This window comes from Cottoperca gobio, chromosome 19, assembly GCF_900634415.1.
Source record: "Cottoperca gobio chromosome 19, fCotGob3.1, whole genome shotgun sequence".
Lineage (NCBI taxonomy): Eukaryota > Metazoa > Chordata > Actinopteri > Perciformes > Bovichtidae > Cottoperca > Cottoperca gobio.
Window position 1 is genome coordinate 7,190,743 of NC_041373.1, and position 17,787 is coordinate 7,208,529.

The following is a 17,787-nucleotide window of genomic DNA, read 5'->3' on the forward strand; positions in this document are numbered from 1 at the left end:
GTTGCCTCAAACATAGAGATATATTTCCCAACATGAATAATTCACTCATGTCTCCCGCTTGAAAAGACTGTGGGGAGGAGGAGGAAAGAAGGAGAACGGGGAGATGTGGTGGGGAGAAGGAGAAGGATAGAGAAGAAACTAAAACAGATGAAAGGAAAGATGAGGGCCGGAACACACACCTTTATTTTGAAGTCAATCCCACACACACCGTCCTGCTGCCCAAAATACTCACTAGAGCACCAAATGTGTATTAATCCGCTGCTGATTATAGTCCTCAACAAACGCACTATTTACTCCTGTTTGAGTATCATTATGTTTCTGTGACTTCATTCTCTGCTCAGGTAGACATTACTTCACTATAACGTTCACATAGCAAATCATTGTTTTCTGCTATATGCTCTGAATATCAGACTGAGAACCTGAAAGAGTTGTTCTTCCACCACTATTGGAAATAGTATTGTTATGGTATCTGTACTGAAACTTACAAATAAACATTCATAAATGATAGAAAATAATCCTAGTGTATTGAAGATTACTATTTTACAGCTGTTTTAATAGTGCAGAAAAACGTATAAGCACTGGCCTCATAAATGTGCTTTAGACTCAGACAGTTTGACTAAAATGAGGAAGTGTTTGTCACATTTTAGTGGCAGCTGGCCTTCTGCCCGTACTACAGCACATGATGGATTGTACTGACACACTCGCAGCACTTGCTCACACAAAGATATCAGACTTTTGTAACGTCACTGGCTCGGCCCTCTGGAGACAGCCAAGGTCACTCTGAATGGATACATCGTCATGCTCTCTACCTCCTTCACTCTAATCATCTTCTCTCACAGTAAACAATGACTTTGTGTTATTCAGCTTGTGTCTCCTAAATGAGCCACTGGTGGCAGCCACCTATTTACCAGTTGCAACAATCTGTTTGTCACAATGCTGCAGTGTAATTACAGGGAGGCTAAACGAGGGCGGGGATGAAGGCTAGCTATTAGAAGCTGTTGTGGGTTCATGAGAGTGTGCATGCAAAGATCGCGTATACATTTCATATTATCTGCTTGTGCTTGTTTATTTACCTCAGTGGCGATGCTCTGACTGGAGCCGTGGTCCAATAAGAACTGCACCACGTCCATGTGGTTCTCCTGCGCCGCCATGTACAACGGAGTGAAGCCATTCTGGGGAAAAAAGTGACAAAAAAACACTGAATCAGACCTGCAGTTATGACCATGATCTGTTTTTAAAGGACCATTACACCACTCTTTTGTTTATTCTCAGGGAGTTTGGAGGTTTGATGCAACTATTGAACCTTCGGCTGTATGCCGGCGCATACGAAAATTTGTCGGAGTCCAAATACGTCCAACTTTTCATCGGATCGGAAAAGTGAACATATACAGATACGCATGTCTAACCTATTGATAGAGTATCACTTACTTATACAAAATGTATCAGACGAATGCCCAACGAATGTAGAACTTATACAAAAATATGGCGTATACAAAATATGGGCAACGCGCTGGTGTACGTAGATATAAGGTAAGGTATAAGTAGTATTCGTTAAGAGCTTGCGGTGTTACGCTGGGGTGCGTTGTTGAACACTGATGTTTTGAGCATGTTCAAAATTACCGGATGTACCCGACGTGTGCTTCATAAGATATGCAGACGTTAGACATACGTGAATACGGAATACGTACGTGAATACTTACCTATGTAAATATAGTACGTGAATACCTACGTGACTACGTTAGAGGAACGTTAGATATAGGCTACGTCGGCTGACGGTGAACCCTACAGCCAGTTTATTGATAACGAGTGGATACCCTATTCCGACCCTATGTTAACATTATGCCTGACGACGGAGTAACTTATTAAACGTGTTTCTACAGTACAGCTAGCGTTCAGCATGTTAGCCGTTCTCCAGCATCAGCATGACGTGAACCAGATGGCACTTTTCCAGCTCCGTTGACCAGACGCTCTGATACGTTTTAAATAAGTAAGTGATACGCTATCAATGTTTGACATACGTATAATAATTAGTTATGTATTCGTTATGTATACGTCAGCTACAACACCGCTGTGGAAAAGTTGGACGTATTTGGACTCTGACAAATTTTTAGCTACTTTTCATATTCATATGTTTCTGCCATACAAAACTGTGTGACAGGGCTGTATGTCTGGCGCGTTCGGCGTAACGTCTGCGTCCTTCAAACGATCACAACTTACCCTTAATTTGTATCAACCGATTGCCGATATTTCGTATGCGCCGGCATACGTTTCTATCATACGGATATGTGTGACAGGGCCTTAATATTGTAACTGTGACCTACGAGAAAGCTATGAGACAGTTTTCTTGTAAATTGTTGTTGTTAATTGAATTCTGTGTAAAATTCTCTTGAAATCAAAACTGGAAAAACTGAAAGATAAATTTAAACCCAAGTGCAGGAAACTTTATTCTCAATATTCGTTGAGTTGAATGCTTGTCTGTCGCATTAACATTTTTGCATGTTCAGCTAACTAAACGACTCCATGTGACACTAGAAAGTTCTAGAAAACAAATATTTTTCCTTATATGAATTTAGGAACATATGGGATGCATACAGTAAAATAAAGGGAAAGATGGTCAGGCTGTCTTCTAAGTTTGTTTGGGCGATATGATGATCTATCCCATTAATATCTCCGCTTGCATTAGGTCATTGCGGGCAGTGTTGAAAATCAATAAGCAGGACTGCTTTCATGGCAATATTGGATTTAAAGGATTTTATGCATTATGTGATAAATTACCTTAATTTGTTTTCATTTCATTTACTGGGTCAGCCAAAAACAGACATCAAACAGACAAAGCAGGTTTAATGTTAATCTCTAACTGGTTTCTTAATTGAATTTCAAGAAAATGTGCTTTATCATGATTTACCGCTATTATATATAGAGTATATTATATATAGAGTATATTATATATAGAGTATATTATATATAGAGTAATATGATGAAGATTTGACGACCTCTACAACTACACAAGATTAAACCCTTCCAGCAGAGCTATCATGGAGTACATACTATCACCTCTGTACATGGCTCACACCTGATAGAAGCATACTTCAACTGCAGCTAATCTGGGGCTGCAGTTGAATTGTGTTTGTGTGTGTGTGTGTGTGTGTGTGTGTGTGTGTGTGTGTGTGTGTGTGTGTGTGTGTGTGTGTGTGTGTGTTGCGACACTAGAACAAGGCCAAGAATACAGATCTCCATAGCAACACGAGGATCCAGAAATCAAAAGAGCTCCTCATCCTCTTCCTCGTCCTCCTCTCTTTGTATTTATTCTGATGTCGATGCACCAACATATTCTCTCATTTAAACTTCAGTCAAAATGCAACGATGACAAGGTGGAAAAAAACTTTTAACAGCAACACTTTTCACATAACTAAATACAATTTGAAATGGCATTGACAAATGAATAAGGTAAATATTTAGGTGGCAATGTTATTATAATAATAATAATAATAATAATAATAATAATAATAATAATAATCATCATCATACGAGGAATAGATTTACATTTTGGGAAATAAACCTTTCCTCCCTTTAAAACCAGTCTGTGCAACACATTTGAAGCTATAGCCAGAAGATGGTTAGCTTAGCTCAGTATAAAGAGTGGAGGCAGGGTGAGACAGCGGCTCTGTCCAAGTGTAAACATCTTTACATGTTTTACTAATTACCTCATCAAATGTTAATGAAAACAATTCTAGTGATCAATTTTCTAAGTCTAAATTATTATCTCTCCTGAGTTTAAGGGCTTAAGGACGGGAGGAAGAAAAGGTTTTTGGCAGGTGAATGTTTTGTTTTGTGAATGTTTTGTTGTCAGAATAATTTCTCTAAGTGTTTGTTGTTGAAATACTCATTGCGGCCACAAGAGGCTGAAAGGCCCCTCTGGCCCATGTTCTAAATACTAATACATGCATTCATGTTTTTTTCCAGGTACACAAGGCACATATACCTGGAAGAAACACAAAACAAAACTTTAACCTGCCAAAACTCTACCAACCCCCCCCCCCCCACCTGTTTTACGGAATGTATTTTAAAGGAATTTTGAAAGATTATCCCGCCAAAAACATTTTCATCATCTGTTTTTTTGCCCGTAATGACTTCCGTAATATCTCATCTGTTTAATCCGTACAAAAAATGAAATGTTAAAACTATAATTTGTAGTTGTGTACTACTACTACGAATAATAATAACAATAATAATAATAATAATAATAATAATAAACTTTATTTGTATGGCACTTATGAGCCCAAAAGCATTGCCGCAAAGTGTTTTACACAAAACAAACAATAAAACTAAAGATACAGGTTCCAATATGTTGAACTATTCCTTTAATATATGAGATGATGAGCAGCATACTGTAGATACTCCTCACTACGTCAACACAGTTATTTACGTAAACGTTGTGAATTTTATAATTTAATGTTTTTTATATCTGTTGTCCTTACTCTTTGCTTTGCGTCTGGTGCTGCACTAAAGTTGTGCTTTAAAATAAAAATAAAATAAAATAATAGATGATGATTTAATGGTTTTCAGTACCAAAGATTATCGCTCATCAATACCAACTTAATTTTCTTCTTATCTACAGCTCCGACCAAAGCTCCGACGTTGACATTATTATGGTTGCTGTGGTGACCAGAGCAGTGTGTGTATGTGCATGTGTCTGTGTGTGTGCTGACGATTGAATGTGGGCCAGGAAGCACTAAAGGGCTGCTGACACAGCATACACACACACACACACACACACACACACACACACACACACACAGTGTACAATAGCTGTATACACATTCATCTCCATGAACGCACACACTCAAACATGGATTTCCAACAAAGATGATTTCACAATTAGAGAGCTTTGTGATGAGTGTGTGTGTGTGTGTGTGTGTGTGTGTGTGTGTCTTACTTGAGACTGTGCATTGACGTTGGCACTGTGGGTGACGAGTTCCTTCACCACGTCCGTCTGCCCAGCGAGGGAAGCTATGTGGAGGGCTGAGTTTCCTTTCTGCTTTGAAAAACATGAAAACACATTTTAAACCTTTTTTAATTAATTACACATCAAAATCAGAACTCAGTCAAACCTTAACACACAGATATGATACACATATTTTTATTTTCAATGTGGCTTAATCTCCCTAGGATATCATTATCTCAGAATAAATATCCGTTCTGCTTAGAAATCATAGAACAAAATAAGATCAACTGCAGAACTTGCCTGAGAATCTTTTTAAGTTTTCTTCAGTATCAAAGTAATCCGAGTGATAGTCGTCAGTACAGCCAGGGTTACACTGCAAACACAAGCTGCTAACAGCCAAGTCGGCATACTTTTAATGGTGCTAATTTACCAAAATGTAGACAAATATAAGCCAAAAATATATATTGGGGCCCACAGCTAACTACAGTAGCTGACTCTGATTATTCTTCCTGCTTACATCAAACAAAATCCCAAAATGATAGGAGCTGAAGTTCATGAATTTGAACTTGAAAATGATTATCCCCCAAAATAAAGTAAGCCAGAAAATATGGAGTTCTAAAATCCATTAAAATTAACTTCTTCTATTTTGCACTAACAATATTTTGTATTATTTAAGTTGTAGAGTAAAACTCACCTAATGTGTATTTTAATCCCCTGAATTTGGTACTAGATGGCAGGACGAATCAGTTTTAAATACACTACACATTCTAAAGCAACGCTATTTAGAATGTGCACAGTGTTCTTTATGTCATTTTATGAAAGACTGTGTATCCAATGTGCTCCAGTCTCAGTGAGAGTAATTCAATAATATATCAATTAAACATTATAACACAAAACACACATAATACAGATTTCTTGACATTTAAAGCTTCCTGTATATAACATCACATATCTATATATAATAAATGAGCATGTCTGTTTGTCTCTTTCTGTTACATAATATTGAGACAATATTCTCAACCTTGCTGACTGGACAGTTACAGAAAGATGCAGCAGTTGGCTAAAGGGTGAGAGGTCTAAAGCAAAGGAAATACCATCTGACTGTATTGTGTTGACAAAGTGAGGTAGAGTTGGTATGAGAGGGAGTTTCATATACTGAACCTCCAGTGGATGCACCTGCTATATGTGTGTCAGCTATAGCAGCTAAGTAGCAGCTGTTGCCATGTTGTCATTCATGCTGCCACTGGAAACTCCACATATACACCTCCCCTCATTCCTGAAGCTAAGCTGCTGCATCTCCTTTTCCTCACATGCTACTAGACTGCATTACGACACGAAAGCACAATTTCATGCAGATATATAAACCTCTGCTTCCCTATAACAGTCGGTGTGTTATATGCATTTAAACTTGCAGACACAAGCTTCAAACACAACCCAGACACATAAACACCATATATATATATGAATACAAGAATAATGAACTTGTTAGCAAACAGAGGCCTTTTTACAAATCACACAGCATTCATTTGGAGTCGTAAATATTCATAGTCCTTTTAGCTCTGTTTTGGGTCTGCAAAACTCCACAATATCTAACTATTTAGTTGCTAAGTGCTCCACTTTGTTCGCCTTTTATGTTCATCTTTGGGCAGGTAGTGATGAGAGCTGTAGGACTCAACCAAAACAATGAGCCGAAAGATGCTAAAATGCTGAGTCTGTGATAAATCTATTTTGTCTCGTTGGTATGAAATACCCTTTTGCTCATTCAAGTAGTCTTTGTGATCCATTGTTAGTGTAAAAATATTAAATAAAGGCGCTTTCTCGTAATCAGGGTAATGTATCAGAGAAACTCTAACTCTCAGCTAGAAAGCCAATTTCTCTGCCGTGTTTAAGCTGCCAGTATACTCCTTCATAACCCCGTTATTATCACCGTTATCCCTTTATATCCCCCAAACTCGGATTCAGCAAGACCTGAGCATCAGCATGACTGAAGCAGAGAACCACAGCCCTGCCACAGCCACCTGTTCAACCCCCATCAACACACACTGTACACTGACGTCAACGCACGGTACCAGCCCCAGCCCCCACACACAGCCTCTCCATTTCCAACATGTTGCTCCCAGAGGCCTCTGCATTCCTAACCCTTGCTTGATATCCCCTCTCTGGCATTTGTAAACATTTTTGTAGCATTTGAAGGTATATTGTGTTAACTTTGTGGGATGTAATTAAAACATTTTTTACACGAATTAAACAGCATTTTGAGTGAATGTCACATTACTGTACCTGCTTTATTCGGGTTACCGTTAGCGTTGTCAGTTATCTAGTTCAGTTAGCAACACAACAGTTAAACCCGGCAGTTATTGGGTTAAATATGTAGTAAAAACTGATTTATAAATTAGGATAAGTTTGTGGGGTGCATGAATCTCCACTTAGTTAAGACTTTAAGATTGTTGTAATTAGTTTAAACGTATGAATGTATCCTGAAGAGGAACTAGCAGGAGATGCAACCCCAGCTTTATTACATTTAATTACTTTTCCTCTTACTATGTGGAATTGCATCACTGTCACATAATTTAGAAACATTTATGAGGGAAACACAGTCATGCACACGACGAGACAAGATTGTTTCCTTTCGCTAAATCAGTTCAGTCAACTCAACTCTCTGCGAACACGCAGCCATACGTCACTTTTACTGCTGCTTTAGCAATGTGACTTTGAGAAGGAGCTGACAAAGCAAACTACAGTATGTGAGTGATCGTGTGTGTTTGTGTGACTCCTGCGTGGCACACACACCTTGGTAGCTGCGTCCACGTTGGCGCCGTGTTTGATGAGCTCAGCCACCACCTCCACATGGCCTTCCTTCGAGGCCAGATGGAGAGCATTCAGACCGTTCTAAAGAGAGAGAGAGAGAAAAGATATTAAACCCTGTATTTATATTACTCCCTTCCATTAAATAGCTCAGGGTGCTGTTTGTTGTCTTGATCGCACTTTTACTTAGTAATATTGATGTTATCAGATCTTTAACCCAAACCTTTTATATTTAAACCCAAAACAAACGGTACAAATCGGGGATGACACAATTAGGATAGCATTACTCTATATACATATTTAGTGTATGTGGTTTTGAGTCAAAATAAACTACAGTGTGTTCGTGGCAATAAAGCAACATGTCATCCAGAACCACAGTGTGGCTCATTGGGTTGTTTTTAATATTCGACAACATTGGAGCTCTAAGGTATAAGAAGAACAAGATGAATCAGGCTTTGAATACACAGACAATACTTTTGAACAGCAGATGAACTTGGTATCCACTGTGGCACAGTAATACTCTATCCAATGTACAACAACTCAGATGTTATCAATAGAACACTCACACAGATAATTGTAAATAAAGGAAAAAGAAGGATGTTGCAGAAAAACAAGAAGTCTAAAGCCGTGCTCGCGGCTCTACGAAGCTGGAGGCTAAATGCTAATGCCAGGATGCTAGCATGCTCTCAACGACAATGCTAACATCACACTGTTACACAGGTATAATGTGCACCATGTTTACCATCTTAGTTTAGCGTGTTAGCATGCTAGCTCGTGCTAATTAGCACTAAGTACAGCTAAGGCTGTTATTAGTTTTGCAGATATTTGGTCCTAAACCATATTTTGGACAAAACGTTGACCTGATGATGGTGCTAGAAGATATGTTAAAGGTTAACCAAAGTTTTTTACAATTCATTTCATGAAATAATTCAGCCGTAATATGAATACTCGACTTCCGGCTGAGTTTGAAGCTTTTTACTATAGTGTCACTCTGGAAACATTGTAGCCTTTTTGGGGTAAATGATGGAAGCTGCACTGTGACAGCACAAGCCAAAAACAGATTACTACTAAATGGACGTACACTCGTGTTTTCTGAGGATAGTATGTTACTATGTATCTCACCTGATTGCATATATTGATGTCGACTCCATTCTTCAGGTAGTCCAAAGCTTTCTCGAGGTTCCCGGCTCGAGCTGATCGCAGATAACAGGCATTTACATCCGTCTGCAGGAGGACACACAGAGAGAAGAACAGGTTGTCATCTAAACACAAAGGTGACCACAGGTACACGAAAACCAGTCTGTTAAATTAATGAATATATGAAAAAAGAAGAGAAAAAAAGCTTTTGCTGTGTCTAAGTGCAAAGAAAGAGCTTAAATTATTTAAATTATCTTTAATAACGCAGAGCTTATTCTAGGCTATTTATTATTTGGGATGTGTTAGTCAGGAGCTGAATACTTCTGATACTTAGGAATCAGAGCATCCTTATGAATCCCTGCAAAGAGAGATAAGTTGAATAAATCCTTCAAGGCTTGAATGTTATTAGCTGAGAAAATAGGGTACATTTTATATGGAAAGCCCTTTGAGAAGCAGAATAAAAGCCAACATAAATTGTAAAAAGTAGCTTTGAAGGCGAAAGAGAATAAGAGAATAACCGGGCTGCCAAATCCGAGCCTACAAACAAGGGATTTACTACAACGGTATATAAGAAGGTTTCCAGGAGCCGATATAATGAATGCATCTGGAATATATAGATCAAAATGTGTAAAGTGTGGAGCCGAGGGGAGAAAACGGGTTGGAAAATATGTGGAAGACAAACAGGCAGGACGACAGGTAGTTAGTGTGAGTCTCTGATTTCATGATTGCAGTGGCTACAGAGCCACACCCAAACACACACAGTAACAAAGGATAAGCACTCTCCAATTACCCTCTGCATGTGCCTATTAACCTACCAACCTACCTATTCTCTAGAAAGCACAGACACACACAAAAAAGGCTCTTAGTTTTGCATCTGGACTCAGTCACAAACACACGTTCACACACAAACTCCAGCAGGATGCTGAACACAAAAAACTAATCAAAAAGTCAAAATAAAAAGTTTGAACACGCTACAAGTCATTGCTAATATCTACTATGAAGTTATTATTCTACAGGATAATGCTAAATGCTAAAATGTAACTTAACTGTAGTGCGAGTAGAGAAGAGTCCAAGGTCGTACCAAATTAATTTAGCTGTTTTTATTTACAGGTAATTCTCCTGAAAAGAGACTCAATCTAAGATAATGCAGTAAGACTGGGCTCTTTGTAGTGAAGATAGAAACACAACATTATTTATGGATTTTAAAGGTTCATTGTTGACATTGGAAATTATTGTCTGATTTGTTTGTCAAATGTATTTTAAATAACGTAATAATATTAACAATATTTATCATAACACAATATAAGACTGCAGACCTAGGCTTAAAAAATATAAAAAGCCGACCCAACTTCTTTGCATTTTCTGGTAAACATTCTTTTATTTAGCTGACGCTATTATAAAGATGGAAATAAAAGAAACTTTATTAAGTTCATTGTTGCCAAAGGAAATTGTATTTTTTGTCAAATATGTATTACATAATATAAATACTTTTCAAAATGTATTAGGTCTTCATCAAGGTATTGTGTTTGTGTATTATGATGCAGCAAGTTATGCAAATAATTATTTACACCTTTGGAAGAATCATTATGTCCGCAAACTGACTCGGAAATATCAGTTACACAGCCGTGTCTAATGTGTGCTAACACTAGCTACGATAAAGCTAGCCACCATAAGCTAATGGTCAAACCACACCAAGTAATACACCTCTACAATTGATCAAGGATGTGTTTTACACAATTGAATTCAACTTTTCATTTGTAAGAGGAAACGTGTTATTTCTTCTTTCAAAGAAGTTACAGTCTAGCTCAATTACTGTACATACGGAAGGCCAGACAGTAAGATCCTAGCATTTCAAAGTCTCCACATGGCAAGATAGGGTTAGTAAAATAGTAGCAGCACGTGCTAATTGCAGCCAAATAGCAACTGACATCTAAACATTATAGTCATATAATAAAGTGATATTACATGTAATCATTAACAGTTTTACATTCCTTCTAACGGTGATCTTTGTAGATCAGGGATTTGTTTTTGCCTGAACTGAGTCATCCAGGCTTCAAGCTTTAAAACCAACATTTGACATTTCATTGGTATTTTTGAAGAGTACTTTGCTCTGTCTCAAAGTATTGTGATACAGACAGTGTTGTCATGCTCACTGCACCGTGATCTCTGTTATTGTAGACAGATTGTTGGTTAAAGCTGACAGCTGAGCTCATTTCCCACTCAGTGAATGGATCTTATCTGAGCTCATCATCACACACACACACACACACACAGGGAGTGTTTTAGGTGTCAGCATCCACACTGTGTGGCAGAGACTCGGGGGGGCTTATCGGACACCATGACATCACACACACACAGAAGTTTATCGAATGACTGCCACTGCGAGTCTTCTACAAATCTTTCGAATCCAGTCTATTAACATTGTTATTATAATTTACTGCAGTGCCGTCTTTTAAGTGTTTCTGAATCTTGTTACTTCATTAATGCAGCATCACTACGTCCTTATCTCTTGTGTGACCTTGATGAACTTTAACAAATCACACCATGAAACTGCACACACACGAATGTGAAACCAACCAAAACAGAAACCACCAAAAACTTATATTAAATACTGTAATAATGAAGTTTTCCTTTTCATAGTTTACATAAAGACTTGACGTGATTTTCATAAATCTTCTGCAGAGAACAATGGAAATCATGGAAATCCGAATCTATTACCGACCCCGCATGTACAGTATGTCTTTACATTTCAACACACAGTTACATCTTGAATTCAAACAGTTTTAACTCTGTTTTAGCCTCTTTGAGCAAAACAGATTTGTGCCACAGAGTCAGTGAGTTAGCTTTGGGCAAATCGCAAATTGGCAATTTAGCAACATTCAAAATGTGCCGGATTCACTATTAGCACTTCCTGTTTGCAATGTATCATTAACAATCACACATCGATCACTGGATCACTTTGATACTGAAGAAAAATTCAAAACGTGATGATTCTCAGGCAAGTTCTGGCATTATACTGTGCGTCTTTTTACTATGACTTCAAAGCAGATTTATGGACTTATTACTTATATCATGATAAGTTACATCCGATCTAAAAATACATGCATCAGCTGTTCTTTAAAAACATACACAAGATTGAGAAAAGCACAATAAAGTCACAGGATAATGGATACTTTTCTGTCTTTAAATAATTATAAATGTGTTTCCCTCCAACCTGGAATTTAATCATCACCACCTGATTGCATAATAAGCTCCTGTCTTTATACATCAGACAGTGGGAGTGCACACTGGATTAAAGGTGCTACTCACATATAGAACTAAATTTAGACTCACAATTCATACGGTATTTAAGCCAGGCTTACTAACGTGTAACACACAAGTGTAGGAAAAAGGAGAAGTATATGCACAAGTGTCTCATCTTCTGTTTTATGAAAGCATTAGATCCTCGGGTTGTGAGGCACAATGCCAAGCCTTTTAAGTTAAGTGTGGCACCAGGCTCGGCCGCTCATAACTCACAGCATTATCAGAATACCAGTATAAAGCATCATGCTCTAAGGAAGCACTCTTGCCAAAGAGCACCGAAGTCCAGCGGAGTATTTACCCGTTTTATAAACACACAGCCTTACATTTTTTTTTTTTACATGACAGACAACAGACTGAAGATAGAACTGACAATATTGTTTTAAGTCTTTGTTGTAGGCCAGCTGTTATTTTAAACTTGACGTTCTAAAACAAGTTCAAGAACTGCGACAACAGTAAATACATATTACTGGGTTCTTTAACTACATCCAGACCCAACAGCAGCACTTTACATTCTTGTTTGGTTCATCTGCTGAAAAGAAAACTCTTATGTACTGGTTCGTATTGCTGAACAGAGAAAAATGTGAAAAGAAAACATTACACGAGCAAACAAAGAGAGAAAAACAAAGTGCAGCTTCAAAACATGCACGCCTGTAGTGATCGGCAACAACACACAGCACACGCGTGTACGTGTGCGCACACAGGAATGTCACCGACGAGAGCCCATGGAAGCCATTCTACAGAAATAGAATCAATAGAAGTATCTTCCTATTGAAATGAATGCTCCTGCTGCGATTCCTGCCATCAACTCTTCCACTGTGCTCATCATCATGCCTCTCAGGTTCCTCCAGCTCTGGGGCTGTGCCACGTTGGTGGGTGTGAGCCAGGAATGCAGTTGTCACTATGTTGTTTATCACATTATCCTTATTGTGTGCATAATAGAATTGAAAGAATCAAAACGATTCATAGTTTAGAAGGAGACTATAAATGATAAAAGGACCAATCCTACAGCCAATGTATTGATAACGAGTGGATACCCTATTCCTACCCTATGTTAACATGATGCCTGACGACAGAGTAACTTATTAAACGTGTTTCTACAGTACAACTAGCGTTCAGCATGTTAGCCGTTCTCCAGCATCAGCATGACGTGAACCAGAGGGCACTTTTCCAGCTCCGTTGGCCAGACGCTCCTGATACGTTTTAAATAGGTAAGAGATACGCTATCAATGTTTGACATACGTATAATAATTAGTTATGTATTCGTTATGTATACGTCAGCTACAACACCGCTGTGGAAAAGTTGGACGTATTTGGACTCTGACACAATTTGAGCTAATTTTCATATACGCCGGCATGTTTCTGCCATACGGAACTGTGTGACAGGGCCGTATGTCTGGTGTATCGTCTGCGTCCTTCAAACGATCACAACTTACCCTTAATTTATATCAACCTATTGCCGATATTTCATATGCGCCGGCATTCGTTTCTGTCATACAGATATGTGTGACAGAGCCTTAAGATAAAAAGGCCAAACGTTCAGTGATACTGTGGGTGACTGAATATTTCCGGATCTTAGATTGTTAGACGGACAAAACAAGCAATTTGAAGACGTCACCTTGGGCTTTTCACTATTTTCTGACCAAACCATTAAGCGATTAGTAAAGAAAATAATCTGATGATCAATTAATAATGAATATAATGGTAAATTGCAGCTCTTGTCCACATTGCAGCTTGATAAATAGTACACTTGAACTTGTGATCTGGTGGGGATGATTTGGAGTTTGACACGAACAAAAGACAAAAACTAAATCCAACAATTTACCGATAATAATTACATTTTCACCGTTGCCATTTTCTCTCCATTAATGTGTTTGATTGTGTAAAAAGATGTTTAAAAAAAACATCATATTTTTATGGAATCTGCCCGACGTGCAGGTCTTTGTCCGACTAACAAAATGAACACAGATACTAAAACAGACTCCAGATTAGTGATGTAAGGTTGAATGTCTTGGGGTTGTAGCAGCAGAGTGGAGACTTGTGTCATCCCAGTGTAACTCTATTTATCCATGAGAGATATGTAAAGAATGCTTCGGTCGCTCTTCTTCCAGAACACGCTCACACAGTTACACAGATTCCAACATGGGAGCTGCCCCCTGCGACCAACAACGACTCTGAGGGACGAGACTGTCATTCACATCACCAGCTCGCTTTTCTGTATAATACATTTAACAGAAATTACTTTTGACTGAAAGAAAAACAGTACGTCTAACACTATAGTACATTAGATGTAAGCCCTACCTGGTTATTATTTTACATGTCAGACAAATTCCAGCTAATATCTGAGGTGACTGTCAATTAGAAATGCTGCTTGGGTCCTGCAGTAAACCAATGATGAGCTAGCATACACTGCATACAGTATATCACATATCACCAGATTCAGGGACACAGGGGCTCATGAAGGGCAGTTCTTCTACCTCACTATAGGATTTGAGTTAATGAGAAAATGAACTAATTAAAAAGATAAATCTCTCCTTTTCCTCTAAATTTCATTCTTAGTTCTTCCTTTTATCACCTTTTCCACAAATTGTTATTCTTCAGTTTTCTCTCTTTGCTCTTTTATCCCCCTCTTTCTAGTAAATTGTATTCTTTAGTTTTGCTTTTTTATATCCCTCTTTTCCCCAAAATGTTATTCTTCATTCTCCCTTTTTGCTCTTTTACCCCCTCTTCCCCACACACACACACACACACAGAGCATGCACCACTGTCCAAGGTCAGGTGCTTCTATTTACATCCCTGTGCAACATGAAACTGTCCACAAAACACTGTATGTACAGGCTCATACGTAGATAATCAGCAGGAATCTATATAACGTACAATCACAGAGAAGCAGTTAAGAATGCAAACAAGCAAACACACACATACACACACATACTGCAGCAGAGTGGTGCAGCAGAGTTGCCACCCGCGTCCCATCAACGACCCCTCCAACCTATAACGTCCCACCTCATCCGACAATGTCTCTGGACCGGTCACCGCCACAACATCACTAAATCCTACCTGCTGTAAATTCTCCAAATCTTGTTAGCATTAATGCAACGCAGCAGGAGAGAGGAGTCTGTTTACAGTCAGAGAGCTCGATGGCTTTACAGTAAAGTACAGACAGTAAAGACTTACTTCTGCCAAATAGTCTGCTGCCTCCTCCACAGCCATGTTTCTCAGCCTGCAGCTGAAAGAGTGAAACCTGAGCACTCAATTACTGTTGCAGCTAGCCCTATAGCCTGGAAGCTAGGGAGAGAGGGATGGGGGCAAGGGAGGAGAGGGGAGGGGAGGGACTTTGTGTGTGTGTGTGTGTGTGTGTGTGTGTGTGTGTGTGTGTGTGTCAGTGAGAGAGAGAGAGAGAGAGAGAGAGAGAGAGAGAGAGAGAGAGAGAGAGAGAGAGAGAGAGAGAGAGAGAGAGAGAGGGAAAGACAGAGAGAGAGAGAGGGTGAGGGAAAGACAGAGAGAGAAAGAGAGAGAGAGATAGGGAGATTATGTCACAGCTAAAAATACCTGGCTCGCAGTGAGAAAGTCCAGAGTATGGAGGAGGAGGGGGGAGGGAGGTGTGAGACAGAAGAGTTTCCGGCGTTAATCTCAAACCAACTGGGACAACACGGGATCATGGGACAATGAGTATGCAAGCCACTTGTTAAAAGCAGATTGTTAAAATGAAACTTTCCTCCTAGTTTGCACAGCTTTATACTTTATACTCGTTATATTTTAACTTGAAAATAAATCCCTTTGGGGTAGCACCCAATAATGTATTGGAAGTCAATAATTAAATAACGAACCAATATTGTAATAACATTTCTCAACCAATAAAGTAATAGCTTGTTGTGCATTATTAAGTAATAAGGTTTTACATTATTCACTGTTTTTTATACTTTAAATAAAAATATAAAAAATGTCACAATTGGAGCCAATTAATTTAACGATATACCTATATCACTACACACAGACACACACACACACACACACACACACACACATACTGGAAACACCCAATGAGGCATTAAAAACATGTTACAAGTTATTGGCTGCTACAGACCCAACCCTATAGGCTGAACTACCCAACTGTATATAAAGTAGTTAAAACTAGCCCCGCCTCCAGCAGTGAACAGTTATGATTATATCGCCAGTTGTGTGTGTGTGTGTGTGTGTGTGTGTGTGTGTGTGTGTGTGTGTGTGTGTGTGTGTGTGTGTGTGTGTGTGTGCAGGGGAAACATGTTTAGGGAATCTCTGCCTACATGGTTGCACAGTAAACACAGAGGCAACTGCACCCAACATGATCTCCAGCCAGAAAGCTTGGTTGCCTCCTTATCTACTCGCACAAAAACATGCAACCGTACCATACTGTGGAAGGAAAATCTATTTCTTTCTACATATCAGAGACAACTAGCCAGAGTGATTCAAGCAGACACATGCTGAGGCTTTAGGCTCAGAGCCCAGCAGACAGATTAGCAGGAAGATTAGCAGGATTTGGATTCCTCAGGTATTAGAGGTGCAGAGCATCAGGTAACTTGTAAAAGGGCTCGCCAGTCAGTAAGTCTGACATTCCCTCACCAGTGAGAGTTAAAAGCAGTGAGAGAAGCTGGTCAGTACTGAGTCTGTGAGTCGCTCTGGAGCTAATAAGGTCATGAAGTAATCGGCACAAGTGTCTTGAAATCCGCACTGTCCCGCTAACACCACAAATACCAACAAGTCCTCCAAATTATCGTTTTTTCTATTCGACACATATTATCGTTTTCTGGCCTGACATCACGTCAGTGGCTTTAAACTGTTGCAAATCACTGCTTGAACATAAAGTAGTTGTCGCACACTATGGTTAAGGTTTTGGCACAAAAAACAATTAGGTTAGATTTAGATCCTGGTTAAATTTGAGCTTGTTCATCTTCCATTAAAAATCTATTATTTCAGCTTTAACTATTTCATAACCAAAGTAGTGGCAGATCAGAAAACTGAAGACATGAGTCTAAAGCTACAAATAGTTTATTTGATTCTTCAAACAAAATAAAATTACAACTATTTTCATAAACACATTTATTTTATTTTTTAAACATTCAAAACACTGTCTGGATCCAGCGTCTCAAATGTGAAGATATTAATCTTTCTTCATTTCTTCATGTTATTCAAATTTTCTTTTAGGTTTTTGTAACCAAAACAGTTCATTTCAAGATGTGACCTTGGCCATTGACACTCAATAAAAATTGTATATAAGGGACATCACCTGAGCAAAATTTATCAGACTTTGCGGAGCTTCCTCTTGAGCCATGGCATGCTTTATACAACTAGTAAACAGACTTTAATGTGTACAACCTGCACAAAAATGTAGATTGAAAGGTCCCCTGCCACAAAATGAGAAAAGGCAAAAGAGGTAAAGTAATGAAAATAGTATGAGAGCAGATACATGGAGACCAGAATGTCTAAAAATAGGAAATAAAAAAAGCATAGATTCCTCCATCACCTCAGATGCAGCGGTACCAGAGCTGAGTCATGACTGCAACAGATTACAGGGTCAATACTAAAAACAGCCACTCGTCCTGTTAAAGTCTCCGTTAGCT

At 38.7% G+C, this 17,787-nt stretch overlaps 1 protein-coding gene across 4 annotated transcripts in view; it reads right to left on the minus strand.

The window, feature by feature from the left end:
• LOC115024459 (ankyrin-3-like) overlaps positions 1-17,787 on the minus strand; it is a 110,627-nt gene that overhangs the window by 75,432 nt on the left and 17,408 nt on the right. For all 4 annotated transcript variants that reach the window (XM_029456021.1, XM_029456020.1, XM_029456019.1 and 1 more), the window contains exons 2-5: positions 8,873-8,974; positions 7,736-7,834; positions 4,937-5,035; positions 1,074-1,172 (exon numbers count right to left, since the gene is read on the minus strand). In XM_029456021.1, coding sequence (XP_029311881.1) covers positions 1,074-1,172; positions 4,937-5,035; positions 7,736-7,834; positions 8,873-8,974 — 399 coding nt within the window. The remainder of the gene's footprint in view (positions 1-1,073; positions 1,173-4,936; positions 5,036-7,735; positions 7,835-8,872; positions 8,975-17,787) is intronic.